The 24,253-nt window shown below is 44.5% G+C and overlaps 1 protein-coding gene across 2 annotated transcripts in view; it reads left to right on the plus strand.

Annotated features, from left to right (window-relative positions):
- The window catches only part of RGS12 (regulator of G protein signaling 12), a 218,373-nt gene that overhangs the window by 24,834 nt on the left and 169,286 nt on the right, over positions 1-24,253 (plus strand). For both annotated transcript variants that reach the window (XM_088462245.1, XM_088462244.1), the window contains exon 3: positions 10,510-10,626. In XM_088462245.1, the coding sequence (XP_088318371.1) occupies positions 10,510-10,626 (117 nt within the window). The remainder of the gene's footprint in view (positions 1-10,509; positions 10,627-24,253) is intronic.

Raw genomic sequence — 24,253 nt, forward strand, 5'->3', positions numbered from 1 at the left:
AAAAAATTAAAAAAAGCAACCCGAATCTCTATGGGGTAAATTTACTAAAGAACAATTTAAAATCAATTTCAAATCAATCTAAATTGTTCAACATCAATAATGTTGTTTTTCTGGGGCTTAATCACACATTTCCTAACAGACAATTTTTTATTTTGTTTTTTTAAGTGTTAGTAAATGTGTGATTTATCCCCAGAAACACAACATTTATGTTGACTAAAATCGACCTTCAGTAAATTTACCCCTATATGTGTCAATGTGATGAGGAATATTGTAAGCTCCACTGGGGCACGGACTGATATGGATGACAAATAGTCTCCATAGCTTTACAGAGAATATCTGCTATATAAATAACTGTTAATGAATAGTGATGGATGGGTGTAGTTGATTTTACAGTGTACAAAGATTCTGGGCCTCATTCAGAGGGGGTCGTTAGTAGCAAGCGGTCGCCCTGAATCAGGGTGACCACTTGCATCCTGAACGACCGCTTCCTTGTCGATCGCTAAGCTGTGGGTTAACACCCACAGCTCTAGCGACCGACATGGGTGATGGTCGCGATGGTCAAGACCATCGTAACCATCGGGGCTTACGACCAGACCCTAAGGTTGAGTCTGGGCACTCGTAAGCCTCAGGGAGCTTCCTGCTCTGATCGAGCAGGAAGCTTCCCACTGACATCAGCAATGATGTCAGTGCGGCCGCCCCCAAACGGCAAACGTTCCGGCGGGAACACCTCCGTTTGGGCAGGCACGCCCCCTTCCCGCCTCCCAAACGGGGCGAGCTGTCACTCACCATCGACAGCTCGCCCCGTCTGCTGCGAGACCCCCAGCGACGGAGCGTCCGTCGCTAGCTGGCTCTCGCTCATGCACACGATGGAGCCGGCTCCATCGTGCGCATGCCCAGTGGGGCAACATCGAGTCGGTTGCGAGTGCTCAGCGCTTGCGACCGACCCTGAATGACCCCCACTGTCCTATCGCGTAGCCCTCTGTCCCTGGAGGTAAATAAATGTCCCATTCTGCCATGTCATAGATGACCAGACAGATAGATAGTGTCCCTAAGCAGACAGCTCACATTACTATGCAGCTCTGTATCTAACACATCTTTTATGTAAAGCTGGGTACATACTGATAGATATATATCGGCCCGAAATACAGTCAGGTGCATAAATATTGGGACATTGACAGAATTTTCATATTTTGGCCTCTATTCACCACCACAATGGCTTTGAAATGAAACAAACAAGATGTGCTTTAACTGCAGACTTTCAGATTTAATTTGAGGGTAATTACATCCAAATCAGGTGAATGGTGTAGGAATTACAACGGTTTCTATATGTGCCTCCCACTTTTTAAGGGGCCAAAAGTAATGGGACTATAAACTCAAAAGCTATTTCATGGACAGGTGTGGGCTATTCACTCGTTTTTTCATTATCAATCAGGTAAAAGGTCTGGAGTTGATTCTAGGTGTGACATTTGCATTTGGAATCGGTTGCTGTCGACTCTCAATATGAGATCCAAAGAGCTGTCACTATCAGTGAAGCAAGCCATCATTAGGCTAAAAAATCAAAACAAACCCATCAGAGAGATAGCAAAAACATTAGGTGTGGCCAAATCAACTGTTGGGAACATTCTTAAAAAGAAAGAATGCATCGGAGAGCTCAGCAACACCAAAAGACCCAGAAGACCACGGAAAACATCTGTGGTGTATGACAGAAGAATTATTTCCCTGGTGAAGAAAAACCCCTTCACAACAGTTGGCCAAATCAAGAACACTCTCCAGGAGGTAGGTGTATATGTGTCAAAGTCAACAAACAAGAGAAGACTTCACAAGAGTGAATATAGAGGGTTCCCCACAAGATGTAAACCATTGGTGAGCCACAAAAACAGGAAGACCAGATTAGAGTTTGCCAAACAACATCTAAAAAAGCCATTACAGTTCTGGAACAACATCCTATGGACAGATGAGACAAAGATCAACTTGTACCAGAGTGATGAGAAGAGTATGGAGAAGGAAAGGCACTGCTCATGATCCAAAACATACCACCTCATCAGTGAAGCATGGTGGTGGTAGTGTCATGGCGTGGGCATGTATGGCTGCCAATGGAACTGGTTCCCTTGTATTTATTGATGATGTGACTGCTGACAAAAGCAACAGAATGAATTCTGAAGTGTTTTGGGCAATATTATATGCTCATATTCAGTCAAATGCTTCAGAACTCATTGGACGGCGCTTCACAGTGCAGATGGACAATGACCCGAAGCATACCGCAAAAGCAACCAAATAGTTTTTTAAGGCTAAAAAGTGGTATGTTATGCAATGGCCAAGTCAATCCCCTGACCTGAATCCAATTGAGCATGCATTTCACTTGATGAAGACAAAACTGAAGGGAAAATGCCCCAAGAACAAGCAGGAACTGAAGACATTTGCAGTAGAGGCCTGGCAGAGCATCACCAGGGATGAAACCCAGCGTCTGGTGATGTCTATGCATTCCAGACTCCAGGCTGTAATTGCCTGCAAAGGTTTTGCAACAAAGTATTAAAAAGTGAAAGTTAGATTTAGGATTGTTTAGTTTGTTCCATTACTTTTGGCCCCTTAAAAAGTGGGAGGCACATATAGAAACCGTTGTAATTCCTATACCGTTCACCTGATTTGGATGTAATTACCCTCAAATTAAATCTGAAAGTCTGCAATTAAAGCACATCTTGTTTGTTTCATTTCAGTGCCATTGTGGTGGTGAATAGAGGCCAAAATATAAAAATTCTGTCAATGTCCCAATATTTATGCACCTGACTGTATACGAGGGCTTATTGAAAAGTAATGAGACTGTCTCTGTGTTTCTGTCCCATAGGTAGATGTGGCAACGCTATGCTGGTTATTGTGAAGCTCATACATAGATGTGTCTGAACCTGCGGTTGGACTGCCGTAGTAGTCTTTGTTTGGTCACAACTAGTGGAAGATCTTTGTCTGTTTCGTCATGGCGGATAAGGAAGACGTGTCTAGGCTGTCTTAAAGACACGCCCCCTTCTCTCTTGGCCACGTCCCTTTTCGAGCGTGTGTGCCCTGTCTAGGTCCAGCGTCCTGCTTGGCACCAGACCTGGAGTTAACCCTAGATGTGTGATTTGAATTTTGTGTTAAACTTGGAAAAAGCGGATATGAAATTCATGAAATGTTACGGAAAGCATATGGTGGAGAAACAATTAGCCGTGCTGCAGTATTTCTGTGGTGGAAACACTTCAAAGAAGGTAATACGCTAGTGACTGAAACAGCGCGTTCTGGGAGACCATTCACCGCGGTTACAGATGTCAACATTGCCAAAGCTGCAGAGATGTTGCAAATTAAATGACAGAAGGCAACTTTAAGCAAACTTTCGGCTTCACTTGGCATCTCATTTGAACGGGTTCAGCATATTGTGACAAAGGAACTGAAAATGCATCGCGTGTGTGCCAGGTGGGTACCCAGAAATCCCACAGAAGAGCAGATGCGACAACAAGTTGAATCGTGCAAGAACACCGCTCGAATGACGTAGAGGATACCAGATTTCCTGACGTCGATTGCGACGTGTGACGAATCATGGATTCGTAATTATGATCCGGAATTTAAACAACAGTCCAGTGTATGGAAGCATTTTTGCTTTTTTTCCAAGTTTAACACAAATTTCAATCGACGTAATCTCGCAGACACGTCTTCCTCATCCGCCGTGGTGAAACGTACGAAGATCATCCACTCGCTGTGACGAAACAAAGAAGGCTACGGCAGTCCGTACAGATGTGTCCACATACATCTATCCTCCGTGAGCTACGCATAGCGCGGGAGCTCCGTGTGACTCTGTAGAGCTGAGCGTCTTTTATGCGACTTTTTATCCTTCAAATGCGTCTTATTTGCACTGCGATGCGAATAGTTATCACAAGTGGCTTCTGGTGATTAAAATGATATGCAGCATGCCTATGTTCTGGGTGCGACTGTATGAGGACACATCTGTATGAGCTTCACAATAACCAGCATAGCGTTACCATGTCTACCTATGGGCTAGAAAAACAGAGGCTCATTACTTTTCAATCAGCCCTCGTATCTATAGTGCATCGCCGGGTGTGTATACCCAATATGTCTGTGAACGATGTCGTTCAGACATATCTGATCGGCCCTGCAACGCAGCAGATGGGCGATATATCTGAAAGATATATCAGTCACCTGCTGGTGTGTACGGACGGCGCGCCGTTCGCCCGTACACATGCTGCAGGGACCCGCCGATGAGTGTCAGCTCAACTGGACGGGCAAATTGAAATGCCCGCCCAGTATGACATCAAGCCCGGCACATTGGGCAGATGATTGGTAAGTGTGTGTATGCACTTACCAATCGTCAGACAGGTCAGTGGGTCGACCTAGTGCATACCCAGCCTAAAAAGAGAGGAGAAGGGAGTTTTCGATAATCACTTTTATACTGAAGTGTGGACAGCTGAGAAAGACGTGAATTGTATAAAAGACAACAACCCCTTCACAGGGCAACTCCTGGGCTGGTGCCTGCATCCAATTAATATTCCTAAAATATGATCCATTAGTCAAGTCATGTATTTTATTTTTGTCATTCTTATACAACGTCCTAACACCAGTGGCAACTGGTTGTTCCCTAGAAAAGGATTTGACAAGGATCCACCTCCATGACATCCTCTACTCCTGTAAGCTTAAAATATCCGCTCTGGAAGTTTTTGGTCAAATGAATTTCTTTCCTAGCAGACATTACAGGGGAGGGAAGAGGAGCCTAAAACTTAGTGTTGGTCTATAATGAGAAACATAGCCGTTCTCTGGCATAAAGCAAAGGAGAGTAGACTGCCAGTGTATAATGCAAGCTTCTGGAGATTACAGGACACTGTCCAGAATACTGAATGTATTGGTGATTTCTGAGAAATATTGCCATAAATACAATTGCCAGCTCTATTTTTTTTCTTTGCTGCACATTTCCATCTATTCTGATTAATATTTTTTGAAGAGGCGCATTTTATAAAAAAAAAATAATAATAATTATAGAATCAAATTCATTGAACCTCTCTGGGTTGGCATTGGATTGCCCCATACATATCTCCCAGCCGTCCCGATTAGGGATGACCATCGGTGGGGTATCCATCGATGGTAACATTGGTGGTTAACCTCCGTGGTATGAAACCGGTTTTGCCCACTAATGGACATCCCTTCTCTTTTACACAATAGGCCAATCAGAGGTGGGGGTGGGAGGCTTCACAGGTTGCATCAGGGGGCGGAGCTAGGCTTCGTGTCCCGGCGCAGGGAGCAAGAGGGAAAAAATCATTGCAGGGCTCTGTGCCATTGATGGCGGAGAACTATTGGATACTCGCCATCAACGGCAAAACGATCGGCGGTTAACCATCGATGGTCAGTGACCACCCCTAGTCTGGTACAAGTGGGACAGTCCCGATACAGGCGTGGTAGTCCCAATACAGACAGACTGTTCCGCATTTTAACATAAAATGCACCGACTTGGAGTAAGTTGGGGCGTGATGTCCCTGCTTGCCACGATGAGCAGGTGCAGCAGCTGCTCATCGCGGTAAGATGCCTCTGATGTAAGGGCGAGCTGTGGAGAATTGAGGGCAACTCAGCACTGCAGCATCTCTGCACATTCCCATTAGGACAGAACTATACATACAGTGTGCTGCGGCCTTGCCCCCCTTTCTGAGGATTTTTGGCTGTGTCCAAATTTTGGATGTGTGCCCAAGATCCATCGAGACAGTATCCAGGTTGATGTGATTATCTGCAGCGGCTCTGCAAGCAAAGTATCCCTGGAAACTATTTTAGAGTTCTACAGTATATGATTTCATTATATTAAACGTTCATGTCACACAAAAAGGGATCTAAAATAGTCCTGATTTTTATGGTGCAGTCTAGGAGAGTGGCCTATTGGACATAGGGGTCTATTTACTAAGCAGTGTTAGGAGACAGAGTGAAAAGTGATAAGTCTGTGATAAGTGCCAGCCAATCAGCTCCCAACTGACTTCTCACAGGCTGTGTTTGAAAAATGACAGTTGGGAGCTGATTGGCTGCCACCTTATCACTTTCTTATCACTTTTCACTCTGTCTCCTAAAACTGCTTAGTAACTAGACCCCAAAGACTTGTACATGGCTGAGCATTGGTGTGGAGATGCAGATAGGAAGGGACACCTTGAAGAATCTGGGGCATACCCTGGCATACTTTATCCTTATTTTACCATTTGTACCACTGGAAAGTATGTAATATTCATCTTAAATGGACCTTGCGGCCTTCTCCGGGCTGAGGAAGCCATTATAGTGGGCGAACCGACAGTCCGCCTGTAAATTAAGTAGGCACACAAGGCGCTCCATAATGTCACTGGTGCCTAGTGTATTGGTTCAGCCCACAAAATGGGTGCCTGTGTGCCGGTAATAAGGCTGCATTCATATATCACCACCGCTACTGTTTTAGATTTTACTGGATATTTCCCACAATGCTTTGTGTCCATTGAGGAGATGTATTATGGGGAAACACAATAAGGATTGACAGCTAAGCTTTTTATTCACGCTGCACTAGTCCTCTTTTTTTTTTTTTTTTAAAGGGATTACTAGACATATTCACTTTCCTTGGCAGCAGTGTCGGCCAGGCTCCGTACATATATCACACAGTAGAGCGTCTGTATCTGTGTATAATACATTTGGCTCTCAGTGCATTGCTACATCTCTGTTATGGAAAACACGTGAAGCTGTAATGCTATTAATTTTAGTGGATGTTAATACCCAAAGCTGCCCTGTTTTACAGAACTTGCCAAAATGTTTGCCACAAAAAGCTGATTGAGTAGATACATTTCACGGAAGTGTGGTGCCTGTGCATGACAGACACATTTATATACTGTCTGGGCAATTATAGGCTATTATTTTACAGCAGTTAGAAACAAGGGATTAAAGCAGGTTGAACGTTTTGGATTGAGATACATGGAAATCTGAGGTACCAGCAGCTGGTAACGATGAATGTGTTCTGTAACGGTAGTAATCCCCATTGGGCTGGGCATAATCTGCAGTTCAGTGCATTGGTCTGGGGGTCATTGTGGATTAATGCCAGTTTGTAACGTTTTGGCTACTGAAGTCAATTGGCTTTTTAGTGAATTATGCTTAATTTGAACAAAGAGAAAGCATCAGTCATATGCATAAAAAGTGTAGCATAATGTCTTTAGACTGGCATAGTACAGATTGGTGCAAACTGTGGGCTAGGACCCAAGTTGGGTCTGAGGAGGTGTTTTGGGGGTCTTCTAGGGGTTTCAGATCATTGTAATGGTACACTGACGTGAGGTATCAGAACCATGGCACGTTGACCAGTCAGGTCTCTGAACAATGGTACGCTGACGTGTGTGTTGGAACAATGGAACATTGATATGGGGGTTATCAGAAAGGTACAACATTGACCATTGGGGTCTCGGAACAGTAGTACGCTGACATGTGGGGTATCTAAGCAACGCTCACCATTGTGGTCTCGGAACAATAGTACACTGATATGGGGTATTGGAACAATTGACATGTGGGGGTTTCAGTACAGTGGCACATTGACCAGTGGGATCTCAGAACAATGGTACGCTGACTGGTGAGGCATTAGAACAAAGGGACGTAGATATGTGATTTATACCATGTGACACGTGCAGAAACAAGCTTGTGCATTTTTGCGTACCTATGATCAGTTCCGAGTTGAATGTATCTGTGCCGGATCTCGCTTTGCGTACAGTGGGCTGAAACTGGGTGCCAACACCCAGGAGATCTGTCATGGGAGTGTAGCTAAAGCTCTACGCGATTGAGTCATGCGTACGGGTAAGGGACAGAAAAACTTTTGCTATCGGCGCTAACAATAATATACTGCAAATTTATGTGTGTGCAGCAAATAAAACAAAGGGGATTTTGTCATGATTTGATCAAAGCACTTAAGCCTGCAGCCCAGCATCAAGGGACCCCATTTTTCTGCAGGTCCCTAACACTAGCATATATGCCTAGCACATCATTACATTGCAGTCAAATGTACTCACCTCCTGGATACAGAGGGACACATCTATACAGGGCTGGCTGTTAGCCACACCCAAATAGGCTTTTTATAGCCTTAATTGAAAGCTGCCATGATAGCACAAGGCAAAATTTTGAAACAAAACAGAAAAGAAATATGCCCGCGCTCGGTTTTACGGGTAAGGGACGCCTGTTTCTGGCTGATCTCTCGCATCTAGCATGGTGCTGGTGCGAGTGGAGATGCTAATGATGACGGTGGTTGGCGTAAGAATCGGTCGGGCGTCGCAGTTCCCCTCTTGGAGATGCACAGATTTCTGCAATAGCTGTATAGAATCACGTATTCGCATAAGGTAGTAATCAGGCTGCGCCGATACAAGCCAAAACCACCACTTTGCTATCGACTCGCCCCGATCGACTGAGCGGGAGTTACCAGGCGGTAGCGGGGCGTTTCCATGCAGGAGAAGTGTTCCGTGGGCATGTTGGCGGAATCGTGGGCTATTCAGAGGTGAGCATATGCAATCCTTCAGGATAAGGCTGGCGCAAATTCGTGCCGGCAGTGATGACGCAGACTTTCTCCAGCGTATGTATGGGGGAAGTGCAGTAGCATCTTGTCGGCCGAGTCAGGACACAGGCGGATATCCACATTTATTTTCAAAAGCGTAAAGATAGCTGGCAGTGGGCAGCACAGACGGTGTAATGGTTAGCATTGCTGCCTCACAGCACTAAGGTCGTGGGTTCGATTCCCACTACGGCCCTAACTGTGTGGAGTTTGTATATTCTCCCTGTGCTTGAATGGGTTTCCTCCGGGTGCTCCGGTTTCCTCCCGCACTCCAAAAATATACTGGTAGGTTAATTAACTCCCAACAAAAATGACCCTAGTGTGTATGTGCGTGCAATAACTAGCTGCTGCGAAGGGCTCTTGTAAAGATGCATGGGACAAAATTACCTGAGGACAAATAGGGCAATAGAGCTTTTTCTCACTTTGCATCATACAGCAAAAGTTTCCCGCCAGTGATAACGCTGCTATTGCCGCTGGCATGATTGGCCAGCCTTGGTTGGTTTTGTGTTTAGCAAATATTGAGGCGGTACCTGTACCACTGCAGTGCCTGTTCCCAGGATAGTGATAGCAGATGGACTTTTATTTTAACTGTGCTAGTGCAAGCTGGCTATCCGACTGATGCGTGTCTGCGTAGAATGGCGGGGCAAAACGGTATCTTAACCCTTTCCACTCTGGGAAAGCCTCGCCAGGACATTGCTTAGCTGCCCTGCCAATGTTTTACTATTAATTGGAGTTCTAAGGGAAGTTTATATGATATTGTGGCAGTCCATTCTGGTTTTAAAATAATTTTTAAGTTAATTTGTTCCCACATTAATTAGGCCACTGTAATTATCTTTCTGACCCGGTACTAGTATGTGTGTGTGGGGCCGCTCCCTGTTGTGAACATCAGTGACCTCTTTACATATGTACTGCTGAAAGCCCCCTTGCCAAGCCATCTTGGTAGCCGCGCTGTGCATCCCTGTCGGGTCTGTGCCCCCAGACACACCTGGATACTTTGTTTTCAGCATTGTTCAGAATAACACATCTAGCCTTTCCGTTATATTTTTTTTTAAGACTTCCTGAATGTCGCCCCAATTCTTAATTTTTAGGTCTTTTTTTTTTTTAAAGATTTTTATTTATTTTTTGTAAATATTACTTGTATTTTAAACTGTGTAAAAATAATGACATTAATGCAGAATAGCACCCAAACATTCTTCACCTTAATTAGTAGTACTGCGGTGGTGCACATGAGTGTAAGAGGTACTCGCACATCTCTGTAATGAACACTTCCAACCAAATCGGTATGTAATACCGACAATCGGGAACCAGGCGGTTAGAATACCGAAGCCTGGATCCCGACCGGGTTAACATACCGACATACATACCAAGGTCGGTATGCTAACCCTCCCTACCTGGTGCCTGAACCTAACCTCCCCCTCCCCGCACCCTAAACCTAATCCTCCCCTCTTAGTGCCTAACCCTCCCCCTAGTGCCTAACCATAACCCCTAAACCTAACCTTCCCCCCCACCCCTTTGGGATGCCGGCGCCGGGATTCTCACCGGCATCGATATTCTGACACTGGTAATGCAAGTGTCGGCATCCAGACTACCGGGATGCCGAACGCATACCCTTCTGACTAATCAGTATCCTATGTAAGGCCCTTCAGATTGTGCAGCTTATACAGCGAATATACTATAGGGTTTATGGGCTTGTCTGTAATTTTTCCAGTAGTTGGCTTTTCATCTACTGCAGTAAAGCCAAGTCTGTTCCGGATGCTGTTACGGAGAAACTATTTGCTGAACCTGGTAGAATCCACCATCAGCGAGTGCTCCTTAGCTCTATTGAGATGGGCCTACTGTGGCCAAAGAAAGACGCGAAAGGCCCAAATTAATTGTGAAAGTTTCCAGCCTTATACATTTGCAACATTTTTGTAGAATACCTGCATGACCATAAGAACATCTGTATTTTTTTTTCATAGAGTTCAAAATTCGTCCATTCTAATGGGAAGGTTCCAGGTCCGCAGCGCTCCTCAGGCCGCAGGTCACTTGGAAGGTCCAAGAGGTTCAGCATCACACAATCTCTTGATAACCTGGAGGTAAATATTTAATATATTAATAAATGACTAACCGTTTGTGTGTTCTATTGTTTTGAATGGACGTATATGAGGAACGTATGGCTACATTGTGCTTTGAATAAATTTCCTTAATACCTAGCAATTGGCCACTTTTTGCTGTGCGGATCTGGTCGCCCAATTAATTAATTATAAATAAAACTGGTTCCTTACTGCAGTGTATGTGACTAAACCTCTTTGTCAGCAGATTACATATTGGCTGCCTCACATTGTTTAATTAATATCTAAAAGGGAGGAAACCTATGCAATCCCTTTTCCTTTTGCAGCAAAACCTCTGCAGTGTAAACTGTATTTCAAAGTACTTTTCAAATGTAAAATATTTTTGAATAAATGCTGAAATCAAATTGCTTCTTACATAACATAGTATTTTTTATAAAAGGATGTAGCACTTAGACTGTCAGTTTAAGAATAAGGCCCATATTGAGCTGAGCTGCAATACTTTTTCGCCTCCCGGACTTTTCGCCTACATCGCGTGTTTTGCAGGCGGACAACTATCATGCGCATGCACGCGTATTGCCGTATTCAATTTGAAAGTAGGCAAAAACGGGACCCGGAGAAACTTAAACAAGCGGAAAGTACTGTCAGATTTGGGGGACTTAGCCTGACGCCCCCCAAAAGATGTTCTGACATGGGGGTTAGCTATGGTACCCCCCGATTTGGCTTGCTGAAGGTGTTTGGTGTTTTTGAACGGGCTCAATAGCTGCTAAATAACGTTTTTTGTATAAGTGGTGAGGAATAGTATTCAGGAGGTTATTTTGCAGAAAATAACTTCTCCCAGCAATTTTGGGGTACTTGAAAATGGGGGGTAGCATATTTTAAAGTTGCTAAAGTGAAGTTTAAAAATCGTGCAAAATCCACCTGCCGCAAGCCCCTGCAATGAAAAAAACACCTGGGGCATACTTGGGGACCCCCCCAGAGTCAAGTTCGCTAGTTTTTAACTTTGTCCCCCAACATTTTTTTTTTTTCGCCCCCAAATTAAAAGTGATTTTTTTGGGGTGTTCTTAAGTCTTTTTTTTTTTTTTTTTGACACAGTTTACCTTTTGAGGGACTGTCTAAAGGCTGCACAGGGGTTCCCGCAATGTTGCACCCCAAAACCCCAATTCTGCACTTTTTTCCGCCTGCTATTCATAGGCGAAACATTTTCGCCTATTACATTGGTGGAAAGTCTTTCAAACTGAATACGGAGTGAAATTAAAACAGGCGAAAATGACTTCATCGGCAAAAAGTTTTTGCCAAAAACACGCGAAAACGGCTTTTCGCTCCAAATTGAATACGGGCCTAAGACTGGAGTAGATGTACTAAGCTTTGGAGAGAGAGAAAGTGGACAGAGATAAAGTACCAACCAATCAGCTCCTAACTTTTTTCAAACACAGCCTGTAATGTGACAGTTAGGAGCTGGGTGGTTGGTACTTTACATCTCTCCACTTTATCTCTCTCCAAGGCTTAGTCCATCTTCCCTTCTCCTATAAAGAAATCCAGACTGTTGTGAACCTGGATCCTAGCGAGATTGCATAATAATCAATAAAAACAGTGACTTTGCCTAATTATACCTTTTTAAACGGGGTATATTGCAAAAGTGATTTGTTTTAAGATGCTGTGTAATGTCAAATGGAATGTACATTTTTAATTTTGGTTAGAAAGAAATGATTTTTGACACGGTTTCTTATCTGTATCGTTCTCAGTTAGAAGTTGTAATAGCAGCGCACTATTATTCCAAACAAGATGCGTTTGTCTTGAGACATTATCATGTTATGGGCACCTAGGAATCCAGCTTGGCAATCCGTGCCAGAGATCGCTAGTTAGGAATGCCTGATTAATCAGTTTGTGAGATTTAAGCTGGGTACACACTAGATGATATTATGAACGATTTGTCAGATTCCAACACATCGGAATGTTACGGTCGTCAGTGACATCGATGGCCCATATGGCGATGGCGATATCTTCAGCGGGGGCCATGCTGCTGAGTGCAGCATGGCACCCCCCCGCCAATGCCTGCATCCCTGCCGGGTCCCGTCGCTAACGACATCGCGCTGGGTACACATCGTTTACCGTTATTTGGGCCTAATTTTAGCTTGCTGTTTATAGAAAGGGGCAGTGGTTAGACCTATTTAATAAGCAGCAGTTCAGGGTGGGTGGTTTTCAATCTTCTCTGACCACAGGTGGCCACGTGACCTGGATCATGCCTCACACCTCTTAGGTCGCATGACCTGGCACACTTATTAGCAATTGATGTTTTAAAAGTTGTTGTTTAAAATCCCTTTAATTGACGGGAACGCAGGTTCCACAGCTTTAACAGGAATGCCAGAGAAGCGCTCAGCGCTATGGTGGGACCTCTACACCACAATCTGGTGGGTAATGCTGGGGAGTTTCCCAATAGAGCATCCCTTGCTCCAGGGTCGTATTAATAGATGAGGGGGCCCATATGCAGTGTCTGTCCGGGTCCCATCCTCTCTGGCTGCGCAGGTCTCCATGAAAATGGCGCAGTGACCATTTTCTCTGTGATTTGTGCTGCGACGCGGGACTTCCGGAGAGGTAAGTATTGAAAAACATGCACCAATTATAGATACATCACTGCCCTGCTCAATACTACATAATAGTCACTCCGTCACCTGTATACATAGTGGTGGAAGTTTTGTACAACGCTGATCTAGAGAATGTGCTGTAGAACCTGGCCATGTAGTACTATTATATCTAAAAGGTAAGGTCTCGGTATAGAACTGTGAAAGCCTGTATTCATGGCCATGGTGACCTCACCTCTGATGTGTCCCTGTGCTAACCTACCAAGCAGTCCATTTCTGTAATGGGAATATTCCTTATTAAATTGGTTTCACCTTTCAATCCTAGTCATAAATATTGGATTAAGTAGGTGGATGGGTTCCTATTAAAAGTATTGCATAAAATTGGGGAAAGTTTTTTCTTTTTTTTTTTTTTGTCCATCTCGAAGACCAAACCCCTGTTTGTATGTTCATTTCTCAGTAGTTAAAGAACAGATGGCATGGGGGTCAGGGTGGTCTTGGAACGATAATAAAGTGGGCAGGGCTGGTATGCATATGTTCAAGTTGTCTGTTACTATTACCCTTTATTTATAAGGCCCCACAAGGGTAATGTAGTGCCTTACAGAGTACAGAAACAGTGCGAACAAAAGACTTACAGTACAAAACATTGAAGAACATCCAATACAAGCTATATAAACTTTGTGTCACATGCAGTCAAAATACCCACAGAAGTAGTGCCAGCTATTGAAACCAAAGGTTTGGTGCCATTGTTAGCAGTGAAGGTGGGGGGGGGGGGGGGGTGTATAAGTGAGCGAGGGAAAAGCACATGATGGAAGAGGATCCTGCTTGTGAGAGCTTACAATCTAAAGGGGAGGGACAGACAGACAGGGATGACACAGAGGGGAGAGACAGTGAGCAAGGAGCATAGAGCAGTGGGCTAGGATGAGAGCTGGAAGGCTTTGATAAAGAAGTGGGTTTTGAGAGCCCGTTTGACGCTTTGGATAGAGGTGGTGAGTCTGATTGGGGGATGGAGAGAGTTCCAGTGGTGGGACGCAGCACAGGTGAAACCTTGGAGACGGGGGTGAGAGGAGGTAATCGGTTGGGAGATGAGGCGGCAGTCATTGGCTGAGTGAAGTGGGCAGACGGGAGTGTGGAGGAAGAGGAGACCGTTAAAGAATATCCATTGCCAGCGCCGAATCATTCATTATACAGCCTGGGCTCCCACCTAGTGTCCAGTGGACACAGAGGTCTTGTATTATTTAATAGAGGGACCAGTAGTGTGCCCCAACCAGCTGCTTACCCATACATGCCGACATTGAGCACCCTCCTTCCGAGAGGGAGCTGAATTTCTGCGTGCAGCGGGGGGGGGCGTGGCCGGGCAATGACACGATATTGGGGGTGAAGCCACGCAATTGCATCATCGTGGCTCCGCCCCCTCTTCACATTGCCGAAAATGTTGACATTGTGAAGCAGGGGGTGGAGCCACGATGAGGCGATTTGGCGCGAATCGCGTCATCGAGCCCCCCCCCCGCTGCGGGTGTTTCTTGTAGTAGTCGGGGGGGCAGGCGGCAGCCGGGAGGCTTGCCTGCCTTTTCTGGGGGGTCGTGAACGGCACCCAATATTCGGGAGGCTCCCGACCAAATCGGGAGGGTAGACAAGCCTGTGCTTATCTATAGTGGCGACAAAAGATTTGTGGTCTGAACCGGCTTTCAAGAGAATGCAGCCTATCAGTACACTTCATATCTTTGTGATGTCATATGCTCCTGGCAATTTAATAGGATCAGTATTGGTTCACCCCAGAAGGCACCATCTCTGTGTCTGGGCGATTGGCACACTATGAAACAGGAAAGTGCTTCTTTACAAATCTGGCCTTGTTGCTGTGAGACTAGTTTTCTTGTTAACATATGCATGGGAGTTATGGACGTGTTTATTAACCCACAATAACAAATAGGTTTATATCTTACACTGATAACCCAAAAGCAAACTGCAACTTTTTGTACTGATGTTACTGTTCCACATTCTGCTGCAAAATGCATGGAATTCCGAGCAGCCTGCCAGAAGATATAAAGTAGAGGTTTCTAAAGTAATACCCATACTTAATCTTATGATTAAGAATGGAAAAAAACCCACTGTGGCTTGTAAGACTAACAGCCAGTGTTGTGTTTCCAAAGGGCTGAGCTTCTGTGGTTTCATTTGGCACGGTAAAAGCATTTCCAAATTTTTGGCCAAAAGATGTGAACTGCCCGCTGAGGGCAACACCCAGCCCTACATAACAGTGCAATAACAACACAGACACAATTACACCCAATCCACTATAACAGCTCAGTAATAACAGAGACACTATTACATCCAGTCCTACATAACGGTGCAATAACTACACAGACACAATTATACCCAATCCACTATAACAGCTCAGTAATAAGAGAGACACTATTACACCCAGTTCTACATAACGGTACAATAACAACACAGACACAATTACACCCAATCCACTATAACAGCTCAGTAATAACAGAGACACTATTACACCCAGTTCTACATAACGGTACAATAACAACACAGACACAATTACACCCAATCCACTATAACAGCTCAGTAATAACAGAGACACTATTACACCCAGTCCTACATAACGGTGCAATAACTACACAGACACAATTATACCCAATCCACTATAACAGCTCAGTAATAAGAGAGACACTATTACATCCAGTTCTACATAACGGTACAATAACAACACAGACACAATTACACCCAATCCACTATAACAGCTCAGTAATAACAGAGACACTATTACACCCAGTCCTACATAACGGTACAATAACAACACAGACACAATTGTACCCAATCCACCATAACAGCACAGTAATAAGAGAGACACTATTACACCCAGTCCTACATAGCAGTACAATAATAACACAGACACAATTACACCCAATCCACCATAACAGCTCAGTAATAAGAGAGACACTATTACACCCAGTCCTACATAGCAGTACAATAATAACACAGACACAATTATACCCAATCCACTATAACAGCACAGTAATAACAGAGACACTATTACACCCAGTCCTACATAACGGTGCAATTACTCCACACACACAATTGTACCCAATCCACCATAACAGCACAGTAATAAGAGAGACACTATTACACCCAGTCCTACATAACGGTACAATAACAACACAGACACAATTACACCCAATCCACTATAACAGCACAGTAATAAGAGAGAGACTATTACACCCAGTCCTACATAACGGTACAATAACAACACAGACACAATTATACCCAATCCACTATAACAGCTCAGTAATAACAGAGACACTATTACACCCAGTCCTACATAGCAGTACAATAATAACAGACAATGTTACACCTGATCCTGCCTAACAGCACAGTAATAAGAGACACCATAACACCCAGTCCTACATGGCAGTACAATAATAAAACACACAATTACACCCAATCCACCCTAACAGCTCAGTAATAACAGAGACACTATTACACCCAGTTCTACATAACGGTACAATAACAACACAGACACAATTACACCCAATCCACTATAACAGCACAGTAATAAGAGACACCATGACACCTACATACAGTAGCAGTACAATAATAACAGACACTTTGACATCCAATCCTACTTAACAGCACAGTAATAACATAGACACCCAATAATGCATAACCGTACAATAATAACAGAGACCCTATTACACCCAATCCTGCCTAACAGCTCAGTAATGAGACACTACCCAGTACTGCAGAACAGAACAGTACAGTAATATCAGATACTCTATTACACCCAACTCTGCTTAGCCACACAATAATAACATAACACTATTACACACAGCCTTACATAACAGCACAGTAATAACATAAACACTATTACACCCAGCATTACATAACAGTGCAATAATAAGACACTATTACACCCAATCCTAATAGATCAGTAATAAGCGAGACACCATTATACCCAATCCTGCCTAACAGCGCAAAAATAACAGATACACTATTATATCCAGTATTACATAACAGCACAGTAATAACATAAACACTATTACACTCAGCCCTACATACAATAATAACAGATATACTATTATACACAGTATTACATAACAGCACAGTAATAACATAAACACTATTACACCCAGCATTACATACAATAATAACAGAGACACTATTGTACCCAGTCTTACGTAACAGTACAGCAATAACAGAGACACTAATGTACCCAATCCTGCCAAACAGCACACTAATAAGATACACTATTATACCCAGTCCTACATGGCAGCACAGTAATAAGAGACACTTATACGCAGTCCTACAAAACAGCACAGTAAGCATGCTTGCCTACTCTCCCGGAACGGCTGGGAGCCTCCTGAAAATCGTGGGGCGCTCCCGGCCAACTGCAGCGATAGGGAAGTCCCCGGATTGGCCCCTGCACCTGGTCGCACCCACTTATTGAGCGAAAGTGGGCGGTCAGGGGGGGGGGGGGGGGTAATGTATAACAGCACAGTAATAGTAGAGACACTATTACACCAGTCCTACATAACAGTACAGTAATAACACACTATTACATCCAGTCCTACATAATAGTACAGTGATAACGCTCTATTACATCCAGTCCTACATAACAGCACAGTAATAACACACTATTACACCGTCCTACATAATAGTACAGTAATAACACACTATTACATCCAGTTCTACATAATAGTACAGTAATAACACACTATTACATCCAGTCCTACATAATAGTACAGTAATAACACACTATTACATCCAGTCCTACATAATAGTACAGTAATAACACACTATTCCATCCAGTCCTACATAATAGTACAGTAATACACTATTACATCCAGTCTTACATAACAGTACAGTAATAAGGACTATTACACCAAGTCCTACATAATAGTACAGTAATAACAGAGACACTATTACATCCAGTCCTACATAACAGTACAGTAATAACAGACTCTATTACATCCAGTACTGTGTAACAGCAATTTATTATCATGATTATAATACCCCTTTTACACCAAACAACCCGGGTTATTGCCAGGTCGATCCGGGTTGAGGCTCTGTGTGAACGGCTCCCAAAAAAATAACCCGGGTCGATTTACCGGGCAATCTTACTCAGGTTGAGAGCAGGGTTGAAAATGGGTTGTTCCCGGGTCATGAGGCAGTGTAAACGGGTGCTACCCTGCTTATTTGACCCGGCTAGCTCCAAAAGATGCTGATTGGAGCTTCTGGGGCACCGGCAGATGATGTAATTTGTCAGTGCCCTGCAGAGAGAGACGCACATGAAGCCATCGCTTGCCTGCCTAACCTCCTACACCACAGCAGCCTGACCAGCAGCCACAAATGCAGGCTGATACACAGCCTGCCACAGCCAGAACAGCAACCAGTAGCAATGCTGTAAGCAGTCCCCACCCCTCTCTTTTGTTGCCTTTTGTGATCATCTTTGTCAGACCTTAAAACAGACCCATTTTTAATGACTTCTATAGAGAAAAGCAGGGATTACCCCGGGTTCAGTGTAAACGGGGCAAACCTGGGAATAACCCGGGTCGAGTTGCAGTGTAAACGGGGTCTGAAGCCGAGTTCGACCCGGGATTGACCAGTGTTCAAATTCCAGGGTCGGACCCGGGATTTTGGTGTAAAAGGGGTATAATTTACTTCTACTACTACGATAATTGTAGCTTGTAGAGCAGCCTTGCATAAGGTATGCCTCCCACCCTTCCATTTTAGTAGATTAGTGGGACAGGGCAGAGAAATCTGGACTATCCCCTCTGAATCGGTACATTCGGGAGTATAAGGTTGGGCAAACACTTGACAATTAAGTTTTAGTGGCAGGGGGCTAAAAACGAAAGTAATACTACCCCAATCCAGTACAGGCAGCTGAAGCCCCCTCATCATCTTTATAGCAATGGCCTTGTGGGATCTCATACTGGTCTAAAGCCGTGTCTGTTATATTATCAGTTGCTGTGACATTACTTCCCCTGTCCTAGGTATGGTCCACATCTTACATTACTACAAGGCAAAGCTGCAAGTCATTATTTGCTTATTTAAAAGCCTCTGTTTTCTTCCATGGCTGCAGAGGAGTGAAGGACTAATATTTAATTACATATAAGCCCTTCAGTTATTTCTTGTGTATAGTATTAGACTTTAATCAGACAGCCCTCTCAATACGGGGCATTGTATAAAATAAGCCCCATCTTTTTGACCAAGTACAATCATTGTTTCTAATTTAACAAAGGTGTTTCCAATGATTTGTTGCTTATACAAAGAGCTATCCTATTTATTTCCACACAGAAATTATAAGCAAATGCCATTACCTGTAATGTCTGAGTGCTGGGTAGATGTGCCTGGCGCAGCGAGTTTGTGGACTGTGCCCAATGCTTACAATAATCTTATTTTTATTCTTTAAAGAACATTATTTCTATCCGGCCAATTCTGTCATTTTTTTTTTTTTTTTTAGCCTCTGAGGAAAAATATAATGTGATTTTTATAGGACAGGAATACATATATTTTTTTTAAAGACATGAATAAGTGGCGAGGAAAAAAAATGGAGCCCAGCGAACAGGCTTTCTTCTGTGTAGGAGGTGGTGAATGTAAACACGGATAACACCCGCACAGCTGGGTCACCTGACCTCACAGCCATAGATGTGGCCAAGTGTCTATATGGTCTGGTTAGAGCAACACTGCAGCCATTGTCCTCCATTCAAAGAGCTGTAATTGGTTTTCCTTTCCACATTCCAGCCCCCAAGCCCCTTGCCTGGACTGCAAATCGCTTTTTTAGACTTTCTTCATTGTAATTCTGGCAATGACCTTGTCGTGTGCAACTGTTGTCTTTAGGAAAAAAAACAGTAATAATAATATTGCTGCTTGTAATTTCCTATGTAATATTTCTGAACTGCACAATGAAATGAGCATTTTTTTTTATTTTGATTCATATGAAAGATGGCGTTTGAAATTAACCTATTATATCTATGGAGTTTGTGGAAGCAGTGCCCTTTCTCATCCAATTATTTGCAGTGTGAATGGCTCCATTCTGCATGCAGCGATTATATCTGCATGGTTATGGTATCTCAGCAGTTTGTTGCATCAGCTGAGTGTGCCAGAAGCACCAGAGCAGAGAGTGACACCCCAGACAGCAAATGGGAACTGCGTGAGGTTGTGACAGGTGCAGGGTGCTATGAATGAACACTAGTGCTGTTTGTGGGATGGAATATTACAGGGCACTTGGTATAGTCAACAAGAAAAATAATTGTGATTGGTTGGTTGAATATTGTAATGTGTGTGTGTGTGTGGATAATGTTAGAAAAAGCCAAGTCCTCACTCACTCGAGTGTCATTGCTGGTGCTTCACCTCTGTGTGACTCAGCCAGTTCACACAGTGCATTGCTGCAATTCAAGTATAAAAGACGTTCAGTCACTATGTGTCTGCTCTAGGGGTGTGCACCGGCCACTTTTCGTGTTTTGGATCTGGATCTTTCTTCGTGTTTTGGATCTGGATTGGTTTTGCCAAAATCACCCTTCCGTGTTTTGGGTTTTGTGTTTTGGATCTGTATTTTTTTTTTTAAAAAAGCATAAAAACAGCTAAAATCACAGAATGTGTAGGTTTTTCTGCTCCTATGCTATTATTAACCTTAATAACCTTAATTTCCACTCATTTCCAGTCTATTCTGAACACCTCACACCTCACAATAGTGTTTTTATGTCCAAAAGGTTGCACCGAGGTAGATGGATGACTATGCTAAGCGACACGAGTGGGCGGTACAAACACGTGGCCCATCTAGGAGTGACACTGCAGTGGCAGACAGGATGGCAGTTTGAAAAACTAGGCCCCAAACAGTACATAATGCAAATGCAAAGAAAAAAAAGAGGTGCAAGCTGGAATTGTCCTTGGGCCCTCCCACCCACCCTTATGTTGTATAAACAGGACATGCACACTTTAACAAACCAATCATTTCAGCGCCAGGGTCTGCCACACGACTGTGGCTGAAATTATTGGTTCGTTTGGGCCCCCACAAAACAAGCTGGCAATTAATGTGTCCCTGCACAAACTGGCTCTACGGAGGCAAGATGTCGTCCTCATCCTCCTCATCCACCGATTCCTCACCCTCTTCAGTGTTGTGTACATCCTCATCCTCACAGAGTATTAACTCGTCCCCACTGGAATCCACCACCACAGGTCCCTCTGTACGTTCTGGAGGCTGGTCTCCCTGGAAGAGTTGATAATTCATTTTTATGAACATCATCTTCTCCACATTTTGTGGAAGCAACCTCCTACGCCTTTCGCTGACAAGGTTCCCGGCTGCACTAAACACTCTTTCGGAGTACACACTGGAGGGGGGCAACTCAGGTAAAATAGAGCCAGTTTGTACAGGGGCCTCCAAATTGCCTCTTTTTCCTGCCAGTACAGGTACGGACTGTCTGACATGCCTGCTTGGATGCTGTCACCGATGTAATCCTCCACCATTCAGTCAATGGTGACAGTATCATATGCAGTGACAGTAGACATGTCAGAAATTGTTGCCAGGTCCTTCAGTCCGGACCAGATGTCCAAACTTGGTCCTGCCTGCCCTGCATCACCGCCAGCGGGTTGCTTAGGATACCTAAGTTTTTTCCTGGCAGCCCCAGTTGCAGGAGAAAATGAAGAAGGAGCTGTTGACGTGTCACGTTCCGCTTCAGCTGACAGTGTGTTCACCAGCAGGTCTTTGCACCTCTGCAGGCTTGTGTCGGCCGGAAAGAGAGACACCACATAGGCTTTAAACCTAGGATCGAGCACGGTGGCCAAAATGTAGTGGTCTGATTTCAACAGATTGACCACCCTGGAATCCTGGCAAAGCAAATGAAGGGCTTCATCCACAAGTCCCACATGCCGAGCGGAATCGCTCCGTCTTAGCTCCTCCTTCACTTTCTCCAGCTGCTTCTGCAAAAGCCTGATGAGGGGAATGACCTGACTCAAGCTGGCAGTGTCTGAACTGACTTCACGTGTGGCAAGTTCGAAGGGCTGGAGAACCTTGCACAACACGGAAATCATTCTCCACTGTGCTTGAGTCAGGTGCATACCCCCTCCTTTGCCTATGTCATAGGTGGATGTATAGGCTTGAATGGCCTTTTGCTGCTCCTCCATCCTCTGAAGCATATAGAGGGTTGAGTTCCACCGCGTCACAACCTCTTGCTTCAGGTGATGGCGGGGCAGGTTCAAGAGTGTTTGCTGGCGCTCCAGTCTTCGGCACGCAGTCGCTGAATGGCGAAAGTGGCCTGAAATTTTTCGGGCCACCCAAAGCGTCTCCTGCACGCCACTGTCGCTTTTCAGAAAATTCTGCACCACCAAGTTTATTGTGTGAGCAAAACATGGGACGTGCTGGAATTTGCCCAGATGTAATGCCCGCACAATATTGGTGGCGTTGTCAGATATCACAAATCCCCAGGAGAGTCTAAGTGGGGTAAGCCACTGGGCGATGATTTCCCTCAGTTTCTCTAAGAGGTTGTCGGCGGTGTGCCTCTTACTGAAACCGGTGATACACAGCGTAGCCTGCCTTGGAACGAGCTGGCGTTTCTGAGATGCTGCTACTGGTGACACTGCTGTTGTTGCTGCGCAAGGTGATACATCTACCCAGTGGGCTGTCACAGTCATATAGTCCTTAGTTTGCCCCCACTTGTCCACATGTCTGTGGTTAAGTGGACATTGGTTACAACGGCATTTTTCATGACACTGAGGACACTTTTTTTCTGACGTTTCTGTACAGTCTCGGTATCGCCTGCCCAGTGAAGTGGAATCTAGACGGGATTTGGAACCGGGGACACACTACCTCCATCAATTGTCTAAATCCCACTGCACTAATGGCGGATACCGGACGCACGTCTAACACCAACATAGCAGTCAAGGCCTCAGTTATACGTTTTGCTTCAGGATGCCTGCTGTTGTACTTCATCCTCCTCGCTAAGGACTGTTGGAGGGTCAATTGTTTAGTAAAAATAGTGGTGTTCCTACTTCCTCTCTGGGATGATGAACGACTCCCAGCAGCAGCAACAGCAGCAGCGGCAGCAGTAGGCGTAGCAATGCAGGATCCTCCGGAGGAATCCCGGATAGGAGAGTCAGTCATGCCAGAGACATGGCCTGCAGGACTACTTCCGATCCTGACTAAGGAGGAAATTGACGAGGAGGGAGTTGACGGTGTGGTTTGCAGGCGCTTGGATACAACAGGACAGCGTGATTTAGGTGTCCCTGGACTGCTTATGGTCTTAGCCAAAGTTTCTGAACTTGACAGTAACTTTTTATGAACGCGCTGCAGGTGCCGTATAAGGGAGGATGTTCCTAGGTGGTTAACGTCCCTACCCCTACTTATTTCACCTTTACATATGGTACATATGGCAAAACAGTTGTTGTCCGGATTTGGATAGAAATATTGCCAGACCAAAGAGGTGGAATGTTTGGTCTTCTGCCCAGGCATGACCGTGATGGGCTTTTTCATCCCACGGACAGCAACTGTCTCCCCCGGAGCCTGATTTAAACAAACCACATCACCATCAGAATCCTCCTCGCCAACTTCCTCCTCAGCGCCAGCTACACCAGTATCCTCATCCTGTTGTACTTTAACAGTGACATCTTCAATTTGCATATCAGCAAGTGGACTGTGGGTGCTCCTTTCAGCACTTGCAGGGGGCGTGCAAATGGTGGAAAGAGCCACCTCTTCCCGTCCAGTGCTGGGAAGGTCAGGCATCACAACTGCCACCACACTTGGACTCTCCTTGGGGATTTGTGATATCTTCTTTGAACGTACAGTTCTTTGCTGTGCTTTTGCCAGCTTAACTCGTTTGATTTTTTTAGCGGGAGGAGGGCTTCCATCGTCATGTGAAGCTGAACCACTAGTCATGAACATATTGAAAGACCTTAGCCGTTCCTTGCCACTCCGTGTCGTAAATGGCATATTGGCAAGTTTACGTTTCTCTTCAGATGATTTAAATGTTTTTTTTTTAAGGTCATTTTCCTGAACTTTGTCATTTGGGATTGTATGTGCCCTCTACTATGACATTGGGCATCGGCCTTGGCAGACGACGTTGATGGCATGTTAT

Source organism: Taudactylus pleione, unplaced genomic scaffold (assembly GCF_031769625.1).
Source record: "Taudactylus pleione unplaced genomic scaffold, aTauple2 ptg001166l, whole genome shotgun sequence".
NCBI lineage: Eukaryota > Metazoa > Chordata > Amphibia > Anura > Myobatrachidae > Taudactylus > Taudactylus pleione.